This window comes from Falco peregrinus, chromosome 16 (genome assembly GCF_023634155.1).
Source record: "Falco peregrinus isolate bFalPer1 chromosome 16, bFalPer1.pri, whole genome shotgun sequence".
Lineage (NCBI taxonomy): Eukaryota > Metazoa > Chordata > Aves > Falconiformes > Falconidae > Falco > Falco peregrinus.
The window spans coordinates 2403009-2428461 of NC_073736.1; the positions used below are offsets into that span (position 1 = coordinate 2403009).

At 57.3% G+C, this 25453-nt stretch overlaps 1 protein-coding gene across 1 annotated transcript; it reads left to right on the forward strand.

Annotated features, from left to right (window-relative positions):
• The first annotated feature begins 2363 nt into the window (after positions 1-2363).
• On the forward strand, positions 2364-25453 carry SLC6A17 (solute carrier family 6 member 17). Its single transcript, XM_055819700.1, has 12 exons — positions 2364-2625; positions 10288-10695; positions 14199-14356; positions 14638-14764; positions 15456-15637; positions 16738-16848; positions 17849-18090; positions 18769-18961; positions 19333-19525; positions 19717-19876; positions 20435-20597; positions 21042-25453. The coding sequence occupies exons 2-12, from the start codon at positions 10410-10412 to the stop codon at positions 21408-21410; spliced, it is 2184 nt and encodes a 727-aa protein (XP_055675675.1). The 5' UTR covers positions 2364-2625; positions 10288-10409; the 3' UTR covers positions 21411-25453.

Sequence of the window (25453 nt, forward strand, 5' to 3'; positions counted from 1 at the left end):
AAACCTCCACCTCTGGAAATGAGGAAGTTTTTTCTCCCACCGCTGGGCACTTCCCGGTGCCTGTGACGAGCCTGATGCTGGTCTGCACTGGGGTGTCTGGGAGAGTCTGTCCTCACGCCAGCCCTGCATTGGGTTGAATTTCAGTGGGGGCAGGAGCCCCTCCACAACCTGTGATATCTCCTGGCTTCTCTCCCCCATGGCTTTGTCCCAGACCCCCGACTGCACCCCAACCCCTGGGCAGTTCCCCCATGGAAGTGACATGCTGTGGGGCACGTTTCTCTCTCCCTGCTGACGAATACCTGAGTGCCTGTCCCCTGTGTGTCCCCACAGGAGGGGGCAGGGGAACCCGTCGAGGCTCCGAGCCTCACTTTCCCTTCCCAGCCCAGCCCTCCATCCTTGCCCTCCAGGTTTGCTTCTCCCTGCAAGCAGCAAGCGTGCTCCGCAGGAGGGACCGCAACAAGATTCCACATCAAAAACACGGAATGCATCGTGCCTTCGGAGAGGGGGTGAAAGCTGACTGCAAACCTGAGGGGCTCCTGGCAGGCTTTGACCCACACCGCATCCCTCCCAGGCTGGTTTGCATCCGCCAAACTCCCCTCTGCCCTGCAAAGCTCCGCCGGGGCCCCCGTGAGATGCTCGGAGCCGTCGCAATGAGCTGAGCAGACGCTGGGGATTTTGCAGGGCGGTAAATCAGGAGCACGATGCGTCTCTTCCACTTCCAGCACGTGTGGAGCTGCCTTTCCCTGCCCGGGACAGGCTTAATGGAGCAGAGCCTGGCTTCATGTCTCCCGGGGGGCAGGGGGGAGAGTTACAGCCATCGCTCTGCCGCTGGCTCTCGGTGCAGGCGCTGGCGGAGCTCCCAGCTACCTGGGAGAATTGATCATTTTGTGCCCAATAGGCTGGAAAGGGAAATGGGACCAAAGGCCAGAAACGTGCATCAACATCGGGATCCGGGAGCTGGAAAGAGCGTGGTTTGGGGATGGAGGTCTGAGTCCTCCGGGGTTTGTCTCTTCTGAATATGTTTTTCCTCCTGTCAGGGTTTCTCACAGGCCTGGGAGCTGGATATGGGTACCAGTATCCCTGGCACCAGTAATGCACTGGTTGTGGCAATGTGTCCGGGCTACCCTGCTAGGACAGACTGAATCTGGGTTTTCAGGACCCACAGACCTTAATCTTTCCCACGGGATACTGAATCAGCAAGGAACTCCTTTGAAAACTTCCTTTCCCCACCAGTAAACCAACCCAACAGCCTTCTGGCTTTCCTCATTAACCCAATTAGATGTTTTCTGAGGGCAGGATTGTGGGCAGCACTGAATGGAAGGGGAGGGCTGATTTCTCCAGGTGTGCCACACCGCAATGACTGCATCAAAGCAGCCTAAGTGGCCGTTTTAATTAATTAAGCCTGTCTCAGAAGCTGGGTTTGGGGTTTGCTTGCCCCAAATTGCTGTGGGTGCTGCGTATTTCTGCCTTCCGATGAACCGCCCGGTGCCGCTCCGTGTCCTCTTGGGGTGGGGAGCGGGACCCCTTTGCCTGCAGAATTGCACCGTTGGCATCAAAGGTGGGTTAATTAATGCAAATCCCTCGTCCTGCAAAGCTGGTTTATGCCCCTCGTGCAGCCTGTGCTGCCCTGGGCAAGAGGGAACTGGTGGGGCTGGAGGGGGACATTGATGGAGACTGAGCCCAGCATTGGGTCTGGGGTTCCTGAGTGTCACCAGGCTCTGGGCCAGCCCCCAGTGTCACCGTGTTCAAAGGCTCCAGAGTGACACTGGGTTATGGGGGGCAGCACCTGGGTCCTGGCAGCCCCTCCTGCTTCCATCTGTCCCTGGGTGGGGGCTGAGACAAAGCGACCCCTCTAATATATCTGATCTATTATATATATCTCTGATATAACTGATCCTTGGGGGAAAGGGGTGACCAGATCCCCCCCCCCGAAGCACTCCCCAGGGCAGAGCTGCAGCGGAGGGGCAGGGGGGCACCTCTGGGGCGGCTCTTTTTGGGTAAGGGGGAGCATAATAAAAGGAGTTTTGCTTTTCCCGGCAGCACCAGGGTGGGCAAAGCTGACCCCCCTCCCCTGCCCGCGCTCGCTGCTATTTTTTATTTTAAATACAAGAGCTCCCCTTGGACATCTGGGAGGGGGGGGTGGTGTGTGCAACCCGGCACCCCAGCTTTGACGTGCAGCCCTGGTGACTCAAGCCTGCGTCAGGGGCTGCGTGCCCCTTATTATTTATTAATTAATTTTTTTTTTTTTTATTGCTTTGCTTTATTTTTGCATTTTTTTCCCGAGCCGAGGGAGCCGCCTCCCCCGGGCGGCGGTGCCGAGCCCAGCGCGCATCCGCCGTGGCGGCGGGGGGCGGGGGGGGAAACGAGCGGCCACCGGGCTCGGAGCTACCGGTACCTCCCCGCCTGTCCGCCGCGGGGGGCGCAGGCAGCAGCGGCGGCTCCCGCGTTACCGGCGGCTGCCCGGGTCCCTCCAGCACCGGGAGCCACGCACCGGCCCCGCCGCCGCCCGGGCTCAGCCCCCTCCCACCCCGGGGCGGCCGAACCTGCTCACTGTCTGCCGGGAATTTGCTCCGTTTCCACCGGCACCGGGTCGGTTCCACCCCTCCGGGCAGCCGCCGCGCCCAGGTAAGGCTGCGCCCTCCGGTCCCCCCCTCCCCCACCCCCCGGGGTCCCGCTGCCGGGGGTCCCCCCGCCTTGTTCGCCCCCTCCCCAGCGCTGCTGTCGGGGGCAGGTGCTCAGGGCCAGGCTGGGGGGGCTGCTGGGGGGCACACCTAAGCCTGGAGGCACCAGGCGTGGCCCTAAGGGTGGTGGCATCGAGGGCTTGGGGAGGGGGGGACACGGACATCCAGGGACAGCAAATGGCCTCGGTTACCCCGTAGAGGCTGGGGGGAGCCGCCGGGGGGGTGGCAGCGGCTGTGGGGCTGGGGGTCGTGGTGGGCTCATCCCCTCTGAGGATGGGCAGAAATGCAGCTTCCAGGTTGACCTTGACAATAACATTGGGAAGGGAGCAAGCGTGCGGCTGCGAGAGGTGTTTCACTCCCGGCCCCTGAAGTGTTGGGGGTTTGTTTTCCCGTCTTTGATTTTTATGGTGTTCCCTGAATGCGGATGGCTGGGCTGGAGGCAGAAAAATGGGGATTGGGGTCCTGGTTTTGTGCGATTCCTGATACTGGGTGTGGGGAGTCCTCATTCCATGCTGTGCATTTATTGCATGGTGAGATGCGCCCAAAGGTGCATGTTTCAGGGTGGTGGCTCGGCCAAGCGCCGATTTGCATCGCTCCAGGGACGTGGGGCTTAGACCGGCTGAGAAATCTGGTCCTAGCTCTTTGTGAAGGACCCAGAAGGTGAAATCCTTTGGCTTTTCGGCTGCCTTGTGCCTGAGGCACCTGAGGTTTGTATCCATCAGGAGCTGATGCAACTATTTCTGGTTTTGGTAGGAAAAAACCCGAAATGCCTGAGCTATTCTCGGCAGGGCATAGAGTTCCTTGTGAATGTCTCTCTAGAGGTGTCGGGACTAGGTCAAGGAACCTGGATGGCGGTTTGACTGCGAATCAGCTGCCTGGAAGGGAAATAAAATGTGGGTCTGAGCTGTCCTCCGGGATCAATTGGAGCCAGCTCCGCTGAAGTCAATAGGAATAAAAGGGATTGGTTTAAATCCGGAGTGACTCCCCTGCTACTTCAGGCTTGCACAGAGCTGGGAATCTGGGCTTACACTAGAGCCAGAGTCACGAGGACCAAATTTACCCTGGATCAGATGCTGACCTGTGTGTATCCAGACTAAACCGTTGCCTTGGGAGGAGAAGCTCTGCTTTTACCCTCTCCTGGGTTGTGTTTGGACTCGTTTGTTTACAAACGTAGCAGCAGCTTCGTGAACGACAATAGGGAAAAGCAGAGCTTGCAGGGGGATTTGGGTGCTGCCCCTTTGCTGCCTTTTAGGATAAACCTGGGCTGGGTTTGGGTTCAGTTGCTAACCTTCAGCCGGAGGGGATGAGTTAAGGATCGCGGAGATCTAACTGGAAAAAGATCATCTGGTGAATCAAGCGGAGCCCTGAAGGAATCATATGATGGTTGGCTTTGATACGGTGTCACGCTACTGCAGCTGATGTATGTTTTCATGATACTAAATGAGACATGAAAGGAGACTAAATTCGATGAATCAACGGGCTCATACGCTTCGTGACAAACCCAAGCGCCAAGTCTTCCCTTCCTCCGGTGCTGTTGTGTCTGTCTCATGACCCAGCCGCAAAACTGCCCTTTCCGCAGGTTTCTTGGCACCTATTGAAGAAAAGGCTTGGTGTAACGTCACAGCCTGCCACGGGGAGGGTAAAACCCCCTGAACTGGGGGCAGTGGGAGATGCCCCCACCTTTGGGGTGGAGCGGGTGGCTGGGGTAGCCCCACCTCTGCTTGCCTTTGTCGGGGCTGGGGGTTATTTATAACATCTGGGCGCTTTTGCTGGCGAAAGCCACTTAGGTAGGTGTAAGACAGAAGCGGAGGCAGCTCTGATTCATCAGCAAACGTGAACTGCTCCTGTGTCATGATGCAGCCTTCCAGTACGTAACAGGGCCGACAGGGAAGCTGGGGAGGGACTTTTTACAAGGGCATGTAGTGATGGGACAAGGGGAATGGCTTTGAGATGAAAGAGGGGAGATTCAGATTAGATATTAGGAAGAAATTCTTTATTGTGAGGGTGGTGAGGCACAGGCAGCCCAGAGAAGCTGTGGATGCCCCATCCCTCGATGTTCAAGGCCAGGTTAGACGGGGCTTGGAGCAACCTGGTCTGGTGGAAGGTGTCCCCACCCGTGGCAGGGGGATGAAATCAGGTGGTCTTTAAGGTCCCTTCCAACCCAAACCTTTGTGTGAGTCTATGATCAAGCAGGCCTGAGTGCCTGCACGGGAAGGATGCGGTGCAGAGCATCTCCAGCACCTCTGGCAGGGAAATGCCCGGTGTGTGCCATTGAGCTGCTCTCAACCCGGTGCCGGGAGCTTGGTTTCCAGAAAAGCTTCTTGCGGGTGCCCTTGTCCTTGGGCACCCCTGCGCTCTCCCATCTGCTCACGCCAGCCCTGCCCAGAGTTTGTGCCTCCCCACACGTGGGTGTAGGGGAGGGAGCACACCGGGACGCAGCTTGGCTGGTGGGACTGAGTCACAGTGTGTCATCTCCACAGGGCGGTGAGAGCCTGGCACTAATTAACAGGGATCGTTTAAAGAAGGGGAGAGAGGGAGCAGCCCTAATGAGCCCAGATGGCAAAAAAATCTTCCCTGTGCAGCCAGAGAGGATGAACGGGGAGGAGCAAGCCCCAGCACTGAATAGATTTAAGATGGAGGCATCCTGGACCAGCCTTGGCTGGTGGAAGGGAGGTTTGCATGACCGAGGCTGGAGGAAGGTCCTTGGGGCAGGGCTGGGGGGGGGGGGCGTCAGAGCTGCAGGGCTTCTGTGTTGGGCAAAAATCTCTTCCTGGGGCTTTGAAGCGGAGCTTGGATGCTGCTGGGAGCGTCCTGCCCTTGGTTCCTTGTGGCTTGTAAGAGTGGGATACCCCCCAAAGGACCTGCTCCGCACAGGCGATCCCTCTCCCGTTGCAGAGGCGCTTCTGACCATGGGGAACAGCAGCTAGGGGCCTGGGGCTGGTTTTCTCGTGATTTGGCCTCAAAACCGGGATGTGCATCCAGGGCTTCTTCCCTGTTCCGCTTGGCTTTGCAGCGTACAGAGGGATGCTTGCTCCTTCCCTCTGCCTCTCCTTCCCGGGCTCTCTGGCTTCCTGGGTGACCTTGGATCCATCCCTTCCCCTCCCTGCTTCGTTTTCCCCATCAATGCCAAACAGCCTGGCCCCGGTGCAAGGTTTCCCTGGCCCTGTGCGTGTTGGGGAGGATGGGGAGCTGCAAATGGATGCTCAGATCTCCCAGCCTGAACCCGAGAGCGGCCTTCCACCTCCTGAAATCCCTCTGTGCCTCTGGCTCCTTTGCTCTTCCCTCCCTTCCCTGTGACCTTGATGGACTGAGCTGAACCTTCCCGGGTCTGGTGAGCTGGATGCTTCACCAGGAGCATCTTCCCTCTCTCCTTTAGGAGCTGAGGGGATTTGCCTGGAAGCTGAGTGCAGCGGGGATGCAGCTGAAGGAGAAGAGGCAGCAGGGTAGGGAGGGACCAGCAGAGAGTCCCCATGGTTTAGATGTTAATTTTGATTTCACCCAATCTTAGCCTGTGTTTTTTCCTGCCTCAGTTTCCCCTTTATGGACCCAAACAGGGTATAAGTATAGAATTTGGACACAGGAAAGGAGAAATCTTCCCCTGTGGCCATCCTCTAGACCCAGAGCATGTTTGCTGGTGGTGGCTGTTTTCCCCGGAGGCTGCTGTAAATCCCCATCTCCTCGCCTGCCTCTGTGCTCCCAGGCCTAGCTGAAAGCCTTGCTGACATGCTTCCAGCCTGCATTTATTGCTCCCCAGCCAGCATCCCGAGAAAGCAAGGACGGGCCAAGCCAGGACACGCAGCTTGGAGCATCTCTCCTCCGCTGAACCATTTGTGATGCTGCTGGCAGGGCTGGGCTGGGTGATGCAGTGCCCTCTGCTCCCGGAGCAATTCACTCATCCCAAATGGCAGCTTTTCCCCAGTAAGTGTTTCCGTCTCCAACTGGGATCGATGGGAGCCTCTGGGCAGTGGTTAAACCCCCGGGGTGTAGCAAAGCAGGAGCTTCTTAATCTCTGGCCCTTCCCTGAGTGGGGTGAATCCAGCTCGTACCACAGCAAACCATCGCTGTGTGCCTTTGACCTGCTGCAGTGGTGGCTCCTGAACTGTCAGTGACACCTGTGTCACCTGGGCAGGGGGAACATGGATGGGGGATTGCTGCTTTGTGCAGGCAGAAGCCCCAGGCTCAGCTGGTGAGTCTGGGGCAGGAGCGGGGCTTGGGGGGTGATGGTTGCTTTGCATGGAGGGTGAGGTCCTGCACGGGGTTAGACATGAAGGCACCCACTGGGGACCGTGAAAGCGGGAATCCCATTCAAGGAGATACCCAGGGACACCGCGCAGTGGGAGGTGTAGGAGGTAGGTCATTCCCAGGGACAACCCAGTGATGCTTTCCTCAACATCTCCCTTTGTAATGCCCTGCAGGGTGGTGGCGTCTGCTCTCAAGTGGTCTCTAGAGACACCGTCACCGACCGAGCACAGACTGGTCCTTTCCCTGGTCCTGCTGTGGGAAAAGCCGTGGTGCCTCTCCAGGCACCTATGTGGGTGGCATCAACGCTGGTTTTACACGGGCGAGGTGGCTGGTGCAAAGGCACCCCTGGTCTGGTGGTGCAAGGGAGGTTATTACAAGCTGTGGGCTCTGAAAGACCCTAATCTGTCTTCTAAAGGGAAAGAAAAAAATGCACATTTAAGAAAATTAAGGCCATGAGGGCTAAGTAAACAAGCTGAATCTCCATCTGTCAGTGACAAGGGTTTTCTATCTCTTTCCAGCCCGGAAAGCTCCTGGTTGTCAGCTGATCTGCCTCGTCTTTCTCACAGGGTGGTTATTATTTTTGGCAGATGAATTTTTGATTAAATTGCCTTTTCAATCAAAGAAATGAGTGGGAATACTTTTCTCAGATGGATTTGGACTGCGCTTTCCAGTTTGAGGGGTGTGGGCCTTGGGGCTGATGCAAAATGCTGGGAAAGTTGATAGGAAGAGCCCCACTGGCCTCACTGGTCCCTGGATTGTTCCCTGGATTGGGTCCCTGTGCCCTGTGGGTTGGTGGCTTTGTGCTGGTTCTGGCTGGTTTCATCCCACGGTACCAGCAGGGATGTGGACAGCAATGGTTGAGTACGCTCAGGACATTGCTGTCGGGAATGGTCCTCTCTCCTTTAGACCTGGATCTCCTCTGGGCATCACCACCACCTCCAGGCTGGGGCTGAGCCATCAGGGAGACAGCAGGACCTCCCGCAGGCAAGCCATGGGGACACAGGGACAGAGCCATGCCAGGACCAAGATTTGGACCTCTGCCTTGGGTTTCTCCTGCTCTAGTGCAATTTGGGTGCATCTCCCACGGGGAGGAAGACTTGTACCTCTGCTCCTTCATCTTTACCTCATCCCCATGCCCAGAGAGCCCTTGCCGTAGCCCCAGAAAAGTGGCCAGGCACCCCTTTTGATTCCCATTGATGGGAAAGTTGCTGTCTTGAGCATCCTCCAAGGCTCCGAGAGCCTCTGAGGCTTGGAGGTGTTTGAAGAAAACTGTTCCTCAAGGACCCTCTGTCCTGCTGCCTCTCAGCTCCTAAGGATAACACTGGGGGGGACCTAAACTGAGGAGGGGGGAGAGGTAGAGATCCAGAGAGAGATGCTGTGGGTCTGTCCTGACCCCGTCGCACTGGCCTGGCTCAACACCACCTTCCCCGGGGCTGGGCACCTCCCAGACTTTGTTCCAAGGGGTTGAGCTGTCCCAGGAGAGCAGTTTGTGTGCCCTTGCCATGGGCATCGAGCTGTGGGGGCTTGGCCAGCAGATCCTAGGTCTTCTGGGCGCTATCCCTAATGTAAAGAGATAATTTATCCCCCAAGGCTGGGCTGTCCTGAAGATCTGAGTCACCTTTGCTCCAAAGGAGCTTCAGTAGCTGCTGAGCAGACAGGGTGAAGCAAATAATTTGGGGGTGATTCAGCCAGGTCTGTGCTAATTTATCCAGAGCCTAATCCAAAATCGATGGAAATCCCAATGATTTCCTTTCCTGGCTGCTGGATGAGGCCCTTCCCCACCCTCTGTGCCTGTCCCCATCCTGGCTGAGGGTGCTCCAGCCCTGGGCAGCCACGTGCCGGTAATTGCCTCTATCAAGCCATGAGCGGTTTACGTGAATGAGCCCTCGTTAGGAAATTAAACATTGCTGGGCCAGGCTTGAAAGAATAATTCAAACGGCTTCTCTGGAGGAGCCGGATCCAGGAAAGATTTGGAGCTGACACAGTTGCCTGGCAACGGATGCAGCCGACAGCCGAAAATAGCTTTTCTAATAGGAGCGATGCCTGGCAAAGGGAGAACTTTCTTCAGGGGTGAAAAACCACCGAGGTGAGGGTGATGAGGGTGACGTTTCCTGCTGCAGGTGCTTTTCTTCCTCCCACACCACGCTGGGACCTCGGTGTGCTGGTTGGGGATGGGCTGAACCTGCTGCTGTGAAAAGATTTGGGATTGTGGGCTGAATTGGGTCAAAGAGCTGGATGTTTGTCCAAAGGAAAGAAGAGCTGGGGATGGCTCTGGAAAATCACGGGAGAGTTTTCCTTTGGCTCGCCAGAGGGGACAGCAAGGAGATCCATCCCACATCGCCCATCCTGCATCATCCATTGTGGTAAAGACCAGCACGCCCACGCTGCCCCGAGCCTGTGCTGATGGGTTATTTGTGCAGCGTCACCTGTGAGATGCCACCTGGGTCTTGTACAAGCTTTGAACTGAATGAGAAAGCCCCCGGAGTGAGGGGGAGATGATGCTGCAGCCTGGTCGGGGTGGGACAGGTCCTAGAGCATGGCACCATCGCTCTGCCAGCGGCCAGTGTCCAGCCTGCTGTCCCCTGGAAAGTAGGGGTGGAGGGGGGAGGAAAGAAAGTGTGACCCTTGGGGATAGTCATTTTTTCAAGACATGGGGCTTCTTTTGCGCTTTCTGTGTTTTCTTCCCAGCTGGGGTGGGAGCTGCCAGTCTGACCCCAGTTCTCCCAGTATGAAGAGGAGGGATGTGGTTCATTCCTGGCTTGGGGATCCCCAGCAGAGTGGATTTCCCTGATGCCCCCAAGCTTTTTGAGGCAGGGGCAAGCACTTCAGTGCTCAGCTGGGTTGTGGGCACCCCCTGAAATGCCTCTGTGCAGCATCGCTCCGCAGCTGGAGGAGTCCCCGGTGCAAACGTGCAGCTGCCTGTTTGCAAACGCAATTCACCACGCGCACCCGCTCGTCACCACGCCGGCGGCGAACCCACGCTCCCACCCACGCTCCCTCCGTGGGTCCAAAAATCATCCTGACTGCACCCATGGCATCTGCTGCCGTTGGTTTTGGGAATGAGGCGGTGGGGGCAAACTGGTGTTAACTGGTGTGACTGGTGTGGTGCTCTCCGGACAAGGTGGGTCCGTGATGAGGGATGTGTGTTACAGGATGCTCTGTGAAGGCTGAACCAGGGGGTTGCTCCTGGTCCTTCATGGAGAAGGGGGCCCTTCACATCCCCTAGTCCAGAGGGAGGTCCCCAAGGTGTGGGGTGATGGGGACCCTTCTCCCCCTTGTGCTGCCGGTCCCACCAGCACCAGGACACCCTGGGGGTAAGGCAAAACCCATTCACCCTCTGTTGACCCCTTCCCCCCCCCCCCAGGTCCTGCTGATGAAGAGGAGGTGAGACCTGAGCTGTAGCTCACACAGGTGCCATTCCCTGCGGGACGTTTATCTTCTCCCTTCACGCCATCCCGCCCCCCGGGGCCACGTGGAGCCGTCCCGATGCCAAAGAACAGCAAGGTGACGCAGCGGGAGCACAGCAGCGAGCATGTCACCGAGTCGGTGGCCGACCTGCTGGCCCACGAAGAGCCCGTGGACTACAAACGCAGTGTCCTCAACGTGACGGGGGAGACCTGGGATAAGCAGAAGGATGGAGATGAGGATCTGGATGCGGAGAACCGGCCAGCGTGGAACAGCAAGCTGCAGTACATCCTGGCACAGATCGGCTACTCCGTGGGGCTGGGCAACGTCTGGCGCTTCCCCTACCTGTGCCAGAAGAACGGAGGAGGTGAGAGATGGGCAGGGGTGGGCTCAGCCCTTGGGGAGGGGGATATGGCCCATTCCTGCCTCCTGGCATGTCAGGGTGTGGGTCCTGGGGCAGGACGGGGGTTACTGGGGCTCTGAAGGAGGAAAGGGGCCACCAGGAGCTGCTCACGGCTGCACGTTCATCAGTTCAGCGATGCGGGAATGGCCTCTTCCTAAAGGGTGTCCACCTGCCCGCTCCAAACTCGGCGTGAATCCCAGGCTGGGAGCCCGGATTTCTTGCTGGAGCCCTCAATTCCTGTTGGGGCAATGTGGGAACTAGGGGTGGGGTGGGGGGAAAGGAAGAGAGAGTCCCTCCATTTCCCTAGGTCCTGAAGCCACTTTGGGTAGGCACCAGTCCCTTCCCAGATCCTCCTTCCAGCCAGCCTGTCCTCCCATCCCACCCTAGGCTTCCAGGAGCAGCCCAGAGGGCCGGGTCTCTTCCAGCCAGGCTGAGACCTGACACCCTTCATGACAGCGATGAGAGGGCATCATTAGGTGCTCATCGTTAATCCAAATGCAGCCCTTGAGACCGCTCCACCGCAGCCCTGACCTTTGCCGTGATGCGAAGCAGCCGCTGCCGAGAGGCACTGAACGCGGCCGGGATCAGCCCAGCTTTCCCCTCTCCCGCTTGCCCTCCCCTTGTTCCCGGCACTGCGTCATTTGGCGTGCCCCCAGCCCCAGGGCTGGCAAGCCTGCAGCGCTCTCAATAATTAAAACATCTCTGGTGTCATCTTCACGATGAGTCATTCTCCCAAAGGAAGACCTGTGCAGTCAGCACTTCCCACCCGGGGGCTGCTCGCACCCCCGTTCCCTTCCCGGCTGGGATGGAGCACGCTGCGGCCGGTTCCTGCATCCCAGCATCTCCCCAGCCGCTGGCACATTTAGCTCCCTGCGCCCCAGTTTGGGTCCAGGCCAGGCTGGGTTTCGGTGCAGCACAGCTTTGCACGGCGCGTTGCAAAACTGACTGGGGGGTGTCTCAGCGTGGTCTTGGGTTGCAGCGAGTATCCGCAGGTGCTGTGGGGCTCGGGCACCCGTGTTAGCTGCGTTGCACGTGCTGGTGCACGTGTGCGTTGGATGTGGCGGGGAGGGTTGTACGCTGGCCTGAAGGAGGGTGGGGGCAGCACCCCGGTAAATTCGGGGCTGGGATAGATCGATACATCCCTGCTGGTTTCATTACACAGCTCTCAGCATCTGGCCTCTGACTTCCAAGCAGATTTTCCTGATTAAATGAGATTAGGAACGAGCTCAGACCCAGAGGCTGGAGATCCACGGTCCTGCTTCTCTGTAAGCACTTAACCCAGCCGTGCCTCAGTTTCCCCACTGGCACAGCAGTCAATAGCTAACTGTAATTAGTGCAATGAATGAAAATTTCTCAACTTATGCCAAGGTCTCTACTGTCCTGTGTGTCTGCGGGGCTTTAGCCTTGGCTGTCTCAGGTGCTGGGTAATGGGAGGAGCAGCTTGTATTCCCGGGCTGGGATTCATCCTGGTGTATTCCCTAGCAAACCCAGGGCTGAATTTGCTGTCTATCCGTGGGGAGCATTAAGCAAGTGGTTTTAGACAAAAGGCCAGATGGGGACAGAGAACTGAACGTACAGCAGCCCGGAGACCTGCTGCAGCAGAGGAGACGGGTGTGCTGGGTTTGAACCTGGCAGCTTGGCCCCATCCTGCGGTGGGATGCAGGGGCACGGAGCCAGGCAGGGACCAGGACAAGGAGCTGGTTTGAGGTGCTCCTTGCTGTTGCAAAATATCTTCCTGCAGCGGGTCTCAAAAACGGCTTTACAAGCTGCCCCAAGCATTGCTCTGTTTTACAGGTGGGGAAACTGAGGCACAAACTGGGAACTGCCTTGAGCAGCAGATCGCTAAGCTTTCCTGCACTTTTTCTTTTGGCCAAGTGGCATCATCTCCCCTGACCCGTGGGGCAGACACTGAATTTCTGCCTTTTCTTCCAACCATATTTAACCCTCTCGGCCCCTGACTGGGGTTCCCACCGGGCTGTGAGGCCGATGCCAGATGGATGCGGGAGCTGGGTACTGATGGTCGGACCCCCCTGGGTGTGCTGAGCAGCCCCGGGATGGGGTGGTGGCTGCTGCTTTCTCTCCTGGTCCCCAAGCAGGTGTCTGCGGGGGAGGACGGCTGCGTGCTGGTAGGAGGATGGGCTGGAGCCAAATTTCCAGGACTTGGTGTGCCAGGAGCCAGCATGGGCTGGCAGTGCTGCCTGCCGTGCTTCCACGCTGGTGCTGCCGAGCGCAGTGATGCACGGATCGTGTCTGTGGTGCACCACCGTGCTGGCGCCCGTCTTCCCAGAGATCACAGGAAGAAATTCTCCAATATTGGACAAATTTGCATTTGAATCTGTCCATCTGTCTCATCTCCATCTGTCTGTCCACGGGCTGAGTGTGGATGCCCAGGAGGGTTTTGCAGTGACTCGTGGTCCTTCCCGAGTTACACCACGCTCTGTCCTGCTCTCTGCCTCTCCTTTCATCCTCCTCATCACGCTGGGTTGCTGCCTCTTCATTTCTCTCCCCACCTGTGTTCCTAACACATTCATCCCCACCCTGCTGCCACGGCGCTTGGCTCGGGACACTGTTGTGGGCTGAGCTGCTTTGTGGTTCCACTGCGCGGAGCAGCATCAGCTGCCACAGGTCCTGTCTGCGGCCAGGGGGTGGTGGCTGTCACCGAGGTGTAAATCCAGCCGGGAATTTGCTCAACACAACCAGGCTCTGGTGTACATATGCTTTTGGATCGCCTGCCGCCCTGTGGGAATGAGCCACACGCTTCTGAGCCTGTTCCTCAGCCCCTGGCAGGAGGTTGGAGTAATTTACGCTGCAGTGTGAGTCATCGCATCCTTTACGGCCATTTGGTTATGCTTCAGGAACTGCTAATTTCTCTCTGGCCTCTTCAATTAGGTAGAGATTAACCGAGTTTCTAATTAGAGCTGTTTCTACCTCTACCGAAGGACCTTGCTGTGTGCCGGGTGGCACGTGGTGGGGTGAATGCTGCTGCTGGGGACATGGGGTGCCTGTGGGGGGGTGTGTGTTGGTGCAGGGGGCTTGGCTGTGCCCACACACGCCTGTGCAGGCAGGACCCGGGTGGACAGGAGGGCTTCTGCACGCCTGTGTGTCCGAGACAGCCGGGAACACGTGCGTGTCCCCATGGATTGGCTTACGGAGGGTCTCCTTGTGCATGGGGCGATGTGCCCGTAGGGATGCGCGGTGTCCTTAGGTGCCTTGGGATCTATCCCACATGTACCCACACTGGCAGGGGATGTTGCACCCTTTCCTTCCATGCGTGTTTGCTTCTCTCCATTGCTGCCTTCTCTGCTCCCAAGCACTGATCTGCACTCCCAGATCTGTTGCAAACGAACCGGTGGACCAGGCAGCGCCTGTCCCAGCTCTGCTCTGCCTGTCCATCCCTGTCCGTCCATCTGTGGCTGCATGAGAGCAGGCAGAGACGGGTCTGTGATGAGCTTTCTGTCCCCTGCCAGGTGCCTACCTGGTCCCATACCTGGTCCTGCTCATCATCATCGGGCTCCCCCTCTTCTTCCTGGAGCTGGCAGTGGGGCAGCGGATCCGGAGGGGCAGCATCGGCGTCTGGAATTACATCTGCCCCCGCCTGGGAGGCATCGGCTATGCCAGCTGCCTCGTGAGTGCACCCATGGGTCCCCTCGGACCCCCACCCTGGGGTGTGCGGGATGGCTTTGGAAGCTGCAAAGCTGGGGGTGGTCTGCAAGCAAACCTCGAGGGGTCTCATGCAGAGGTCTGAAAGGTCAAAGGGAGTTTCTCCAGCTCCACTTGTGGGTCTGGGGCTGGTTTGGGAATGGGCCCATCCCCTGATCCCACCCCCAGGTCCCTGCCCAGTGGGAGGTGTGTTGGGGACGTGGTCACTGCCCTGTGACAATACCGTGTCCTCCTCTGTCCCCCCAGGTCTGTTTTTTTGTCGGTCTCTATTACAACGTCATCATTGGCTGGAGCATCTTTTACTTCTTTAAGTCCTTCCAGTACCCTCTTCCCTGGAGCGAGTGTCCCATTGTGAAAAACGGCTCCGTGGCCGGTAAGGGATGGCCACCGGCACGGTGGGCTGCAAGGGGACAGTTCCCAGTGAAGGGGGGCTGTGGGACACTGGGGACTCCAACATCTGTAGCTATCAGGCTGGGGACACCGGAGGTTGAGGTGTCTCCTGGGGCACTGGGTCCCCTCCAGTCCAGCTGCCTGGATCGTATGGAGATGGTTCCCTTGGACGAATCTCCCCCATGCTTTCCCCTTGGTGTCTGTCCCCACTGGTGGGATTTGATGCCAACTGGGAGATCCAGAGCTTGGGTCTCCAGGCTGCCTCGGTGCTTGGGGCCAGGATCTGACCCGGGGCCGTGGAGGGAGGCGGTGAGACCCAGGCAGGGCTCACCTGGCTGCTCCATCAGTGCCTGACTGAGATGCTGATGGTGCTAATGGTTTTTAATCACATCGGAGCATCTCCTTGGGACACTCTGGGAGGTTTTATAGCAAATGTAAATGTCTCTCCCTGTATTTAACATCTTATTTTTACCTGATGATGGCTTTATGTCCTGTCTCTTCTTCTTTCTGCTAAAAATGAGCCCCATTAATTCCTGTCCTTTAGTTACGGGGGGTGCCTGCCTTCCCTGGCTGGCTCTGGCAGGAATTTTACATTAATTGATGCTCATTCCCTAAGAGACAGCGAACAACTCTCCCCCAGCCCCTCACGCTCTCCTGCCTCTGCTCGGTTGCAGTTGTGGAGACCGAATGCGAGAGGAGCTCGGCCACCACCTACTTCTGGTACCGGGAGACCCTGGACATTTCCAACTCCATCTCGGAGAGCGGCGGGCTCAACTGGAAGATGACCCTGTGTCTGCTGGTGGCCTGGAGCCTTGTTGGCTTGGCTATGATCAAAGGCATCCAGTCCTCGGGGAAGGTGGGTATTGGTGGCCACCTGAGCCTGGCTGGGGTCTGTCCTCAAGGCAGAACCCTCCTGCCTGGACCACACTCTCCTGCCCAGAGCTGGGGTGGCTGGAGGATGCTGTGTCCCCTGGGATGCTCACGCCTGCTCCAGAGCTGGGGGCATCTCAAAAAGGTCAAAAGAGGGTGTAGGGAAGGGGTTGAGTCCAGCTGCCACCTGTAGCCATGGCCCAGGGCTCAGCCACGTCAGGCCACCAAATCTGCCCAGCCCCTGCGTTCAGGGGCCATCAGCGGTCCGGTCCTCTGATGTGTGCCACCTCCATGGATGCTCGGAGGATGCAGGGGTGAGGGCTGAGCCCCCCCTTTGCACAACGAGCATGGGGACTCTGCACAGGAGAAGCAGGGCAAGGAGGAACAGAGAGCTTTGGGAGAGGGATGCCGTTCGCGTGCAGAGGCCACTGACGTTTTGAGCCAGGCTGCGTCCGCAGTGGGGTCAGGTGCAGAGGGGTATGGTCTCCCCGGACACTTGAGCATCCCTGTCTCCAGACTTGCTCTGTGACAATCTGGTGTGTTAGCAGGTAGCAGAGGGCAATGAGACCCCTGCCCCATGGCCCTGAGAGTGGTGGGGTGGGAGGGAGCTGCAGGCACAGGACCACGGCAGCAGGTCTCCCCCAGCCAGGATGAGGTCCCAGGTGCTCATCGCAGCCCTGGGAACGCGCCCCATGCCGGGGCCAGCTGGGGCTGTGGGCAGTGCTGATGGGAGGGGGTGTGGGGGTGCAGAGCTGTCCTTCCCTCGGGCTCCCCCAGCACCACCAGTTTGTTTCAGGGATTTTGGGAGCCAACAGCAGCATCTTCCTGTTCAGCAGCCCCAACAGATTTTCTCTCTTAAGTGTGCCCAAGCACTTTGCACACCCACCTGAGCATCAACGCTTGTTACATCCCGCACTGAGGCGCCCCACAGCTCAGCCCTGTGCTGCCCGAGGAGCAGACCTCATCTGGGGGTGTGACACCCCCTCCTCACCCCTGTTATGCTGTCCCTGGGTTGGATGGGGAGGTGGCTGAGCTCAGCAGGCAGTAAAACGAGCCCGTGCCCACACTGCATCCCTCTTCCCCTAGGTGATGTACTTCAGCTCGCTCTTCCCCTACGTGGTGCTGGTTTGCTTCTTGGTGCGGGGACTTCTGCTGCGTGGGGCGGTGGATGGGATCATGCACATGTTCACACCCAAGGTGAGAGCCCCCTGAGCAGGTTCTCCTAACCAGACTCGTAAGCAGCTTCTCCTCCCGGCTGGTTGCACCCTGTTTTTCCGCATGCTCCCCACCCCAAAAAACCTGAGTACCAACCCCAAACCACCTCGGAGATCCTGATACATCATCAGGATGTGCCGGTAGCACCCTAAACGTGGCCAGGACAGCCAAGAGCCTCGCAGACTCACCGCCCTGGAGCTGCTTGGAGCCTTAGTATCACTCCCGTCACCTTTAGGTGCCCAGGGTGGCGGGGTGGGGGTGCCCAAGGCGATATATTTAAAGACTTCATGGGAAGATGCTGGCTGGCAGCAAAACCTCCGCTGGTGGTATACATCCATTAATTAACAAGCTAATTAATTCATTAAGCAGAATATAGATGAGCCAGCTTAGCTGGTGAGGCTTTTAGAAGATACTAATTATGATTTCTTGACAAATGATGCTCGGAGGCCTCCAGCCTGCAGCTCTGGCTCGCGGGGTGGGGTGGGGGGGATGTGGTGGGGGGGAATGGGAGGCTGAACAAACCCGCTGGCCAAGACATTTCATTTCCAGAGCTCCAGACACTCTGGAGGCAGCAGATGGCCAGGGGAGGATGGAGACCCCATTGTTGGGTGGCATGTGGCTCCCTTGGGTGGAGGGACGGGGACGTCAGCTCTCCAGGGCAGCTGGGGTGGTCCACTGGGAAGCTGTAGGGCTTTGCACTGGGAGACTGGGCACGCAGCTTGGGCTCTGGGGCAGACGGAGTCAGGTAAAACCTTCATCTACCTTTCTCTGCCTCAGTTTCCCCATCTGTGGGAAGACACTAAGGACCTACCAGTGCTGGGTGATGCAAGACCTGATCATGGTGGGTCAAAGCATCCCCATGTCTGTTGCAAAACCAGCCCAGGCTGTTGGCACAGCAGCCTTCTAATTTGCTTCTGGCACCACTGGAACGAGTTGTGGGACCACCAAACCCTCTAACTTCTTCTTATGTCTTCCTTCCAAGCTGGACAAGATGCTGGACCCCCAGGTGTGGCGGGAGGCAGCTACGCAGGTTTTTTTCGCCTTGGGCCTGGGCTTTGGGGGAGTCATCGCCTTCTCCAGCTACAACAAGCAGGACAACAACTGCCACTTTGATGCCACGCTTGTCTCCTTCATCAATTTCTTCACATCTGTCCTGGCCACGCTGGTTGTGTTTGCTGTGCTGGGTTTCAAGGCCAATATCATGAATGAGAAATGTGTGGTGGAGTAAGATTTGCTTTTTTCTCTTGTTGGGGTGGGTGGGTCTTTGCTGCTGCTGGTCGTGGTGGGTCTGGAGGCAGTAGAGTCAGTGCTCTGCAGCTGGGTGATGCTGTGCTTTGGTGGACCCAGGTTGCTGATGGTCAAGACCTGGGATCTCCAGCGATGTCCCATTGTAGCCGAGGGAGTTGGGGATTAGCTCCTCCAAGCTAAAATCCAGCCCTAAGATGGGCTCTTAGTCTGTAAATTGAGGTGAACCCAACATGCCTGGTCACCTCACCTGGGATCCCCCAGTTGCCACTCGTCATGGTCCAGTTGCCTGCAGGGTTAGGGGAGCTGCTGTGCTGTACCCCAGAAGCAGCTGCGGGAGGGTGGATTTGGGCACCTGGTGTGACCTTTAGGCAGTGAGTTGCATCCATAAAAGTCCGGGCTATGCAGTGTGGAGTCCCGGAGCAGGAGATAAACCTGGGATGGACGTGTAAAGAGCCCGTTCACTGGTGGGACCCCGTCTGCATTCTCTGTCTGTGGCCTTGGGAAGATGCGAAGAGGTCCTCGGGCTCAGACCTGGGTAATGCAACCCAGGGAGGTTCATGCTGCCTGGTGCAAAGGGCTTGCACGGTCAGACCCTGTCCTTCCCCCCGGGAGGAAGGGGACACCTCTGGGTAACCAGGCTCTGCTCTCCCTTAGGAACGCTGAGAAGATCTTAGGCTACCTGAACACCAATGTGCTGAGCCACGACCTCATCCCGCCCCATGTGAACTTCTCCCACCTCACCGCCAAAGACTACAATGAGATGTACAGGGTGATCATGACTGTGAAAGAGGGGCACTTCAAAGAACTGGGCTTGGATGCTTGCCTCTTGGAGGACGAACTCAACAAGGTACCTGGTGGCACTCCTGGTAGGACCAGGAGGTCACCTATCCCGTTGCCTCCCCCTGGTAGGAGCCGCTCTACTTGCATCACTCCTGGCACATGGATTTGGAAAAACTGTTTTTAGAGACTCTCCAAGGATGAGGGTTCCCTGTTGCTGTGGTCTTCCTCAGCACACAGTGGTCCTTCCTGGGGTGGGGGAAAGGTTTGCCCATAGCAAGTCTAGTGGGGTCATCACTGCTTCCAGGCTGGTATCCCAGCCTGGAGTTTTCTTTCCTTGAAGAGGGGTTCAGTGAGAGACACCTGAGGCATGCAGGGGCTTGCAGGCTGTGTCCCTGACATGTTTTTTCTCATCTTTTGGTGCTCTCTCCCCCTGAACAGTCCGTGCAAGGAACTGGTCTGGCCTTCATTGCTTTCACGGAAGCCATGACCCACTTCCCAGCCTCACCGTTTTGGTCCGTCATGTTCTTCCTGATGCTGATAAACCTGGGGTTGGGCAGCATGATCGGGACCATGTCAGGCATCACTACGCCCATCATCGACACCTTCAAGGTGCGGAAGGAAGTGTTCACAGGTGAGGTCTTTTCTCCTGCCACCTCCTGGGGAAGGGGTAGAGGGTCGCCATTGCCCTGGGGAGTCACCCCAGAAGAGTGTGGACATAATGGATGCGTACTGGGCCCTGCTGGTGCAGGGAACGGACCTCATGGTGGAGACCTTGTTTCCCCTTGGCGTGCTCTGCTGACCATGCCTGTTTGCTCCCCACAGTTGGTTGCTGCATCTTCGCCTTCGTAGTGGGACTGATCTTTGTGCAGCGCTCTGGGAATTACTTTGTCACCATGTTTGACGATTATTCAGCCACGCTGCCGCTCACGGTGGTGGTCATCCTGGAGAACATCGCCGTGGCCTGGATTTACGGCACCAAGAAGTAAGACGTTTAGTACAACAAAAAGAATAACTGCGCCATAACTCCTGGCTAAAAACCCCAACCTCCTTCCAGCTCTTTTCCATATGACTTTTTCCCCAAGAGGCCAACTCCGATGGAGTGAATGCCGCAGGGGCAGCTGCCTTATAGAGGCAGGAACTCAGTTCACCTTGATCCTCTGGCCCTGCCCTAGGTGTAACCCAGCCTCAGGAGCAGGTCCTTCCCGGGGGTATCTACTGTTGGTTGTGATGCTCTGTTGCTTGTGATGACCCTTTTGTCTGAGGTTTGAGGTCCTTCTGGAAGGTGATCTTGTTCCCCGCAGTGCCTGCTTCTGTTGCTCATAGGTTGGCCAGAGCAAAGGAGGTTGTGGCTAATGCTCAAATGTCCTTTTCCTTAGGAGGTTCCCTCCTACAGGCTTGAGGGACCCTGACATGCTCACCTGGATGAGCTGGGTTCTTCTTCAGGCTCTACCTTGAGCATTATTTACAACGGGCGTTCCTGGGAGGGAGCTTCTCACTTGAAGGTGGGGAACGGCGTGGTTCCATCTCTTCTTCTCGGCAGGTTCATGCAGGAGCTGACGGAAATGTTGGGTTTCCGGCCCTATCAGTTCTACTACTACACCTGGAAGTATGTCTCTCCCATCTGCATGGCCGTGCTCATGACCGCCAGCATCATCCAGCTGGGGGTCAGCCCGCCGGGCTACAGCGCATGGATCAGAGAGGAGGTGAGCACAGCTCCCCCCCCCCCCCCCAGCCACCTCCAGCCCAGGTCCGGGCTGAGCAGGGGCAGAGCTAAGAGCTGCAGACCACCCTGCTCTTCACAGCTCTGCTTGCTTCTCCTCCCTGCTCCTGCTGGGAGACACCTTGCCTGTGGCTGTTTATCCTCTACAAGGAGCCAGGTTTGTCCACGCTGCCCAGAAGTCTCCAGCTGGGTCTGACCACAAGTTTGAGCTTGGATTTTGGTTTGCTTCCACAGCTACATGCTGTGTGAAGGACCATGTCCTTTTCCTTGATTTGAACCCACCCTCTGATAGCTTCATGTGGTGACCCTGAGGAGCTGCTCCTGGCTGGAGATGTACCTGTACTCTGTCTGGCCACGGAGATGTTGTACCTGGTGTGCATCACCCTTGCTGTAACAGCCCCTTGATGCTAATATCTGTCTCTTCCAGGCTGCAGAGAAGTTTCTTTTCTACCCAACCTGGGCCATGGCTATCCTCATCTCGCTGATCATCCTGGCATCCCTCCCTCTGCCTCTGGTCTTCATCCTCCGGCAGTTCCACCTCGTGTCGGATGGCTCTAATGCCCTCTCGGTCACCTACAAGAAGGGCCGGATGATGAAGGACATCTCCAATCTGGAAGATAACGACGAGACCCGCTTCATCCTGAGCAAAGTGCCCAGCGAGACCCCATCCCCCATGCCCACGCACCGTTCCTACCTGGGTCCTGGCAGCAATTCCCCCATGGAAATGAGTAGTGCCCCCAACGGACGGTACGGGAGTGGGTACCTACTGGCCAGTACCCCTGAATCCGAACTGTGATGGTTGCCTGCCAACCACCCCCACCGGGAGAGGAGGTCACGGGGGAGTGGATCCTGGCTGTCCAGGCAACAGGAAAATTAATTAATAAGGAAGACGAAGAAGAAACCCCTCTTAAAATCGTAACCAAAAGCAGCCATTTCTAAGGTGACATCGGGAAGAAGGGATTGCGGGAGGGGCAGGACTCCTCCGACAACCCTCGGCTGGAGGGCAGGATCCCCCGGGCTTGACTTCGGGGAATGGAGGAGGAACAAGAGAAGCTGCAATATTTTTCCAAGAGTTGTTCTCACGCAGCTCGAATCTGAAGCAAAGAATCTCTCTTTTCTAAGCAGCTGATGGTTGGAAAAAGGACCTGGCATCCCAGTGCTCTTCCCTCCCAGTTTGTTGTCCTTTAGCCGGGAGGAGTCATGGCCTTATTCCAACGAGCACAATTAACCATCGATGTTCATAGCACAAAAAGGTGCTGTTGTTGTCACCATCGTTGTTGTTGTTGTATCTCCTGTAGGTTTTTATAGCTGTGGACACACCCGGACAACCCCCAGGTTTTGGCCAGGGTTGGCAGGGAGCAGCGCGGGGCTGGCTGAGATGCTGCGATGTGCGAAACGGTGGATGCTGGCTCCTTGGTGTTGTTGCCACCGGTGTGGGGACGGCGTCTGTGGGTTGCTCTGAGACATGGAGTTGCCACGTCCGTGGGATGAGGTGGTCGGCATGCCCTGTGGCTGGGCAGCTGTCGTGCTGAGTGGCAGAAGGACCTCTGAAGTGAGTGTGGTTTGGATGTGTGAGCGTGTGTGGGATCTGGGTAGGGCTACTGTGATGGAGGTCAGGACTCGTGACACATGGGATGCTCTGCTGAACCAAAATCCCTGGCATAGCGATCGTCTCCTCTTGCCACTCTCTTTAGATGTCCCAGAGGGACAAGCAAAGCTGTGGGGCATCGAGTCCTCCCACAGTCCTGGTTTAGCTCTCAGGAAACCACCCCCTGGCTTACCCTCCTTGCACCCACCAGCTGAGGTGAGCTGGACAGTGAGCATCTCTGGACGTGCGTCCTCATTTCTCAGCTTCGAGCCAGGGGGGTGTGCATGGCCTCCTGTCACCCCTCCACAGGAGCTCCCCGACCTTCAGATGGGGGTAACCAGCTCTGGGGTCTGCTGAGCAGCAGTTATGGGGAGTCAGTGCCAGGGAGCTCTCGATCCAGGCTGGTGAGCCCTTGTTAGAGCCTAGGAGCCTCTGTCGTGCCCATCCATGTTACTGGGGACCAGACTGATGTGACCTTACGTTGTGTCTCCCCAGGCTGGCTAGGAAAGGTTGGCATCTCCCAGCTCCAAGTCTCTCCCACTGGGAATGAAGGTCATTTCCCTGAATCCTACGTGTAGCCAAGCATTTCTGTCAAGGGTACCAGTATTCATGGCATCTTCCTCCTTTCCCCATGGGGCAGGGTAGCAGCAGCCTGCTTGCGCCCTTTCTCCCTCTCAGCACGTTGCTGTGGCCTCCAGAAGCTGAGGGAGTTCTTCATCCTTGGTTCTGCTGGGCTTGGATCATGCGTGATGGTATTTCAAGCCAGTCGGAAGGCCAAGTTTGTGGCCAGGAGCCCTTGTCTCCGCTTTCCTGTCGATGGGCTTTTTCCACCTTGATTCTCCTTGTGGCTGGGAGGTGAAGGCAGAAATTATCCTGGTCCGCTTGCCACATCCTTGACTCCTCTTAGCCTCCCTGGGGCCAGGAGGTGCCGCACAAGGACATTTCTCTTGTGGGTTGTGATCTCTTATTTATAGTCCTTCTCCATGGGCTTGGCTGGTGACCTGGAGACTTCCTGGATGATTAGCTCAGGTCCTTCGTTAACCAATTTTCCAGGGGGAAAATGGAGGCATGGAAGCAGCCCAGTCTTTGATGGCTCTGCGAAGCGCCAGGTCAGGATCAGCCGTGCTCTTGTCTCTCCTCCAGCAGTCCCCCTGTCACCATCCCCGGCGCCGTCTTTCTCCTTCCCCTGCCCGTGCAGAGGGACGCAGAAATATCCCCACGGCATCATCTCTGAATGGGAGAAGCACAAACCCGTGGCGTTTCCCCATCATTAGCCAAGATGTCCCCTCCCATCTCTTCTTTCTCCCTCTGTCCCCAGTTTCCTCCACCCAACCAGCAAAACAGAGGATGAGCCTAATCGTTGCCCAGTGTCACCTGCCCGATGCCCCTGAGCCCAGGGGCCGGATTCCTACCATAGCTCCCATGGAGTTAACGGAGCAGGACACCTCCTGTGGCCCAAGTGCTCAGTGCCATCCGCTCCCGTGGCGTGATGCTCCTCGAGCCCTGGGGGGAAGGATCCAGCCCTCCGTCGCTCCCATCACCATTCCCGAACCAGCCAGGGAGGCGTTTTGCTTTCCTCCCCTCTTCTTGCAGCATCAATAAGAGGCAAAGTCAATAAGAAGGTAACAAAAAAAGCTATATTATATATATATAAAATATATACAGAGCGAGGAGATGGAATAATAACGTAGAGATTCTCTATTTCTATTGTATATTTATTCTGTAAATGTCTCTGTAAATGCTGTTAAATGACAAAACGTATTCCAAAGTGGCCTGTGACCTATTTTCATCCCCCGTGCTGTACAGATCAATTCTCATTGTATATTGGGACATATTTTTACCTTTTTATTTCTCATGCGTGGTGGGTGGCCGTCCATCCCCCCCCCTGCCCCAGCCCCAGGGGGTCCAGCTGCCCTGGGGATCCAGCAAAAAGGAGGAGGAGGAGGAGGAGGGACGTCGCCTTTATTTTTATCCGTGGAGATACTGTATTTCTTCGTGGCATTTGCTCGGTGTTAGGCACAGGGTGTTGGGGGTCTGTGTGTGTGCGCGTGTTAAAATTTTCAGTGATCCGTGTCGTCACCGTGTGAGCGTGCGCGTGTTCGTCCGTAGATGCCGTGCGTGGGGCTGTGCGTGCGTGGATGTGTGCGCGGGTGCGGTTTGTTTAGGATCCACTTCTCGCTGTACTTGGTCACTTTTGGAGCCTGCGTTGGGGGTTTCTCCTGTTCGCTGGGGCAGGTTCTCCCTCCACACACCTTCTGGGGGTCCCGGGCTGCAGATCAGGCCAATCCCCCGTGGCTTTTAGCCCTTAAAAATCACTTTTTATCCTCTTTTTTTCTCCACAGAGGCACAGGGAATAGCTGCTAGTTGTGAGCACAGGCACTTTTCAGTTTTCCTCCAGGCAGTGGGAGAAGGAGGGGGGAACCGCTGCCAATATTCCTGTCCCCCCACGTCAGCTCCCAGCTTGGTTCCCAGCCCCGATCCTGCTGCTGGGGGGCAGGATGGGGTCCCTGGCTGGGGAACAGGGAGGTGCTGGGTAGATCAGGAGGGGTCAAAACCCCGTCCCCTCTCTGCGGAGGGGTTAAATGGGTCTGGAGAGGGGATGGCTGGTGCTGAGGGCAGAAAGGAGCTTTGCAGGAGGGTGCCCAGCCCGTGACGGTGGCTCTGTGGGTCCGAGGGTATGTGCAGTCCCCGGGCTCTGCTGCTGGTGCTGTGGGCAGGGGCTGGATCTGCCCTTGATGCTGGTGCAATGCAGAGGGGATGGCTGGAGCCGGCTGTGCTCCGCTGATTTGCACCATCCTGGGGTGTCCCTTGGCCCCTTCCCCCCAATCCCTCCGAAAGAGCCCCTGCTTCACCTCCTGGCACCCACCCAGACCCTGGCAGGTCATGTTAAACCCCAGCACCTCCCTGGAGCAACTTCCACTGCCTTCCCTCTGTCCCCCAGCCTTCCCTGAGCCTGGGTCTCACTGGTGGGAGTGGGGAGCAGAGCCGGGTGGCCTTGGTGGCTGGGGAGGGACATGGCACAGCTCAGACAGAGCCATGGCAGCAAGCAGGATGTGGCCACTTCCCCTGTGGGCAAGCACAATGCTGGCAACCCCCTCCTCTACAGGTAAAAGCACAGATCTCGTAGTAACTCGTCCCATGTACCCTCGTAGCCGGTGTATTTACCACGCGTGCCGTGCCGTGCCGGCCGGACTCCTCGGCAGTCGAGAGAAACCCTGTAACAGCTGTAATGGAGTCTGATTAAAAGTCTC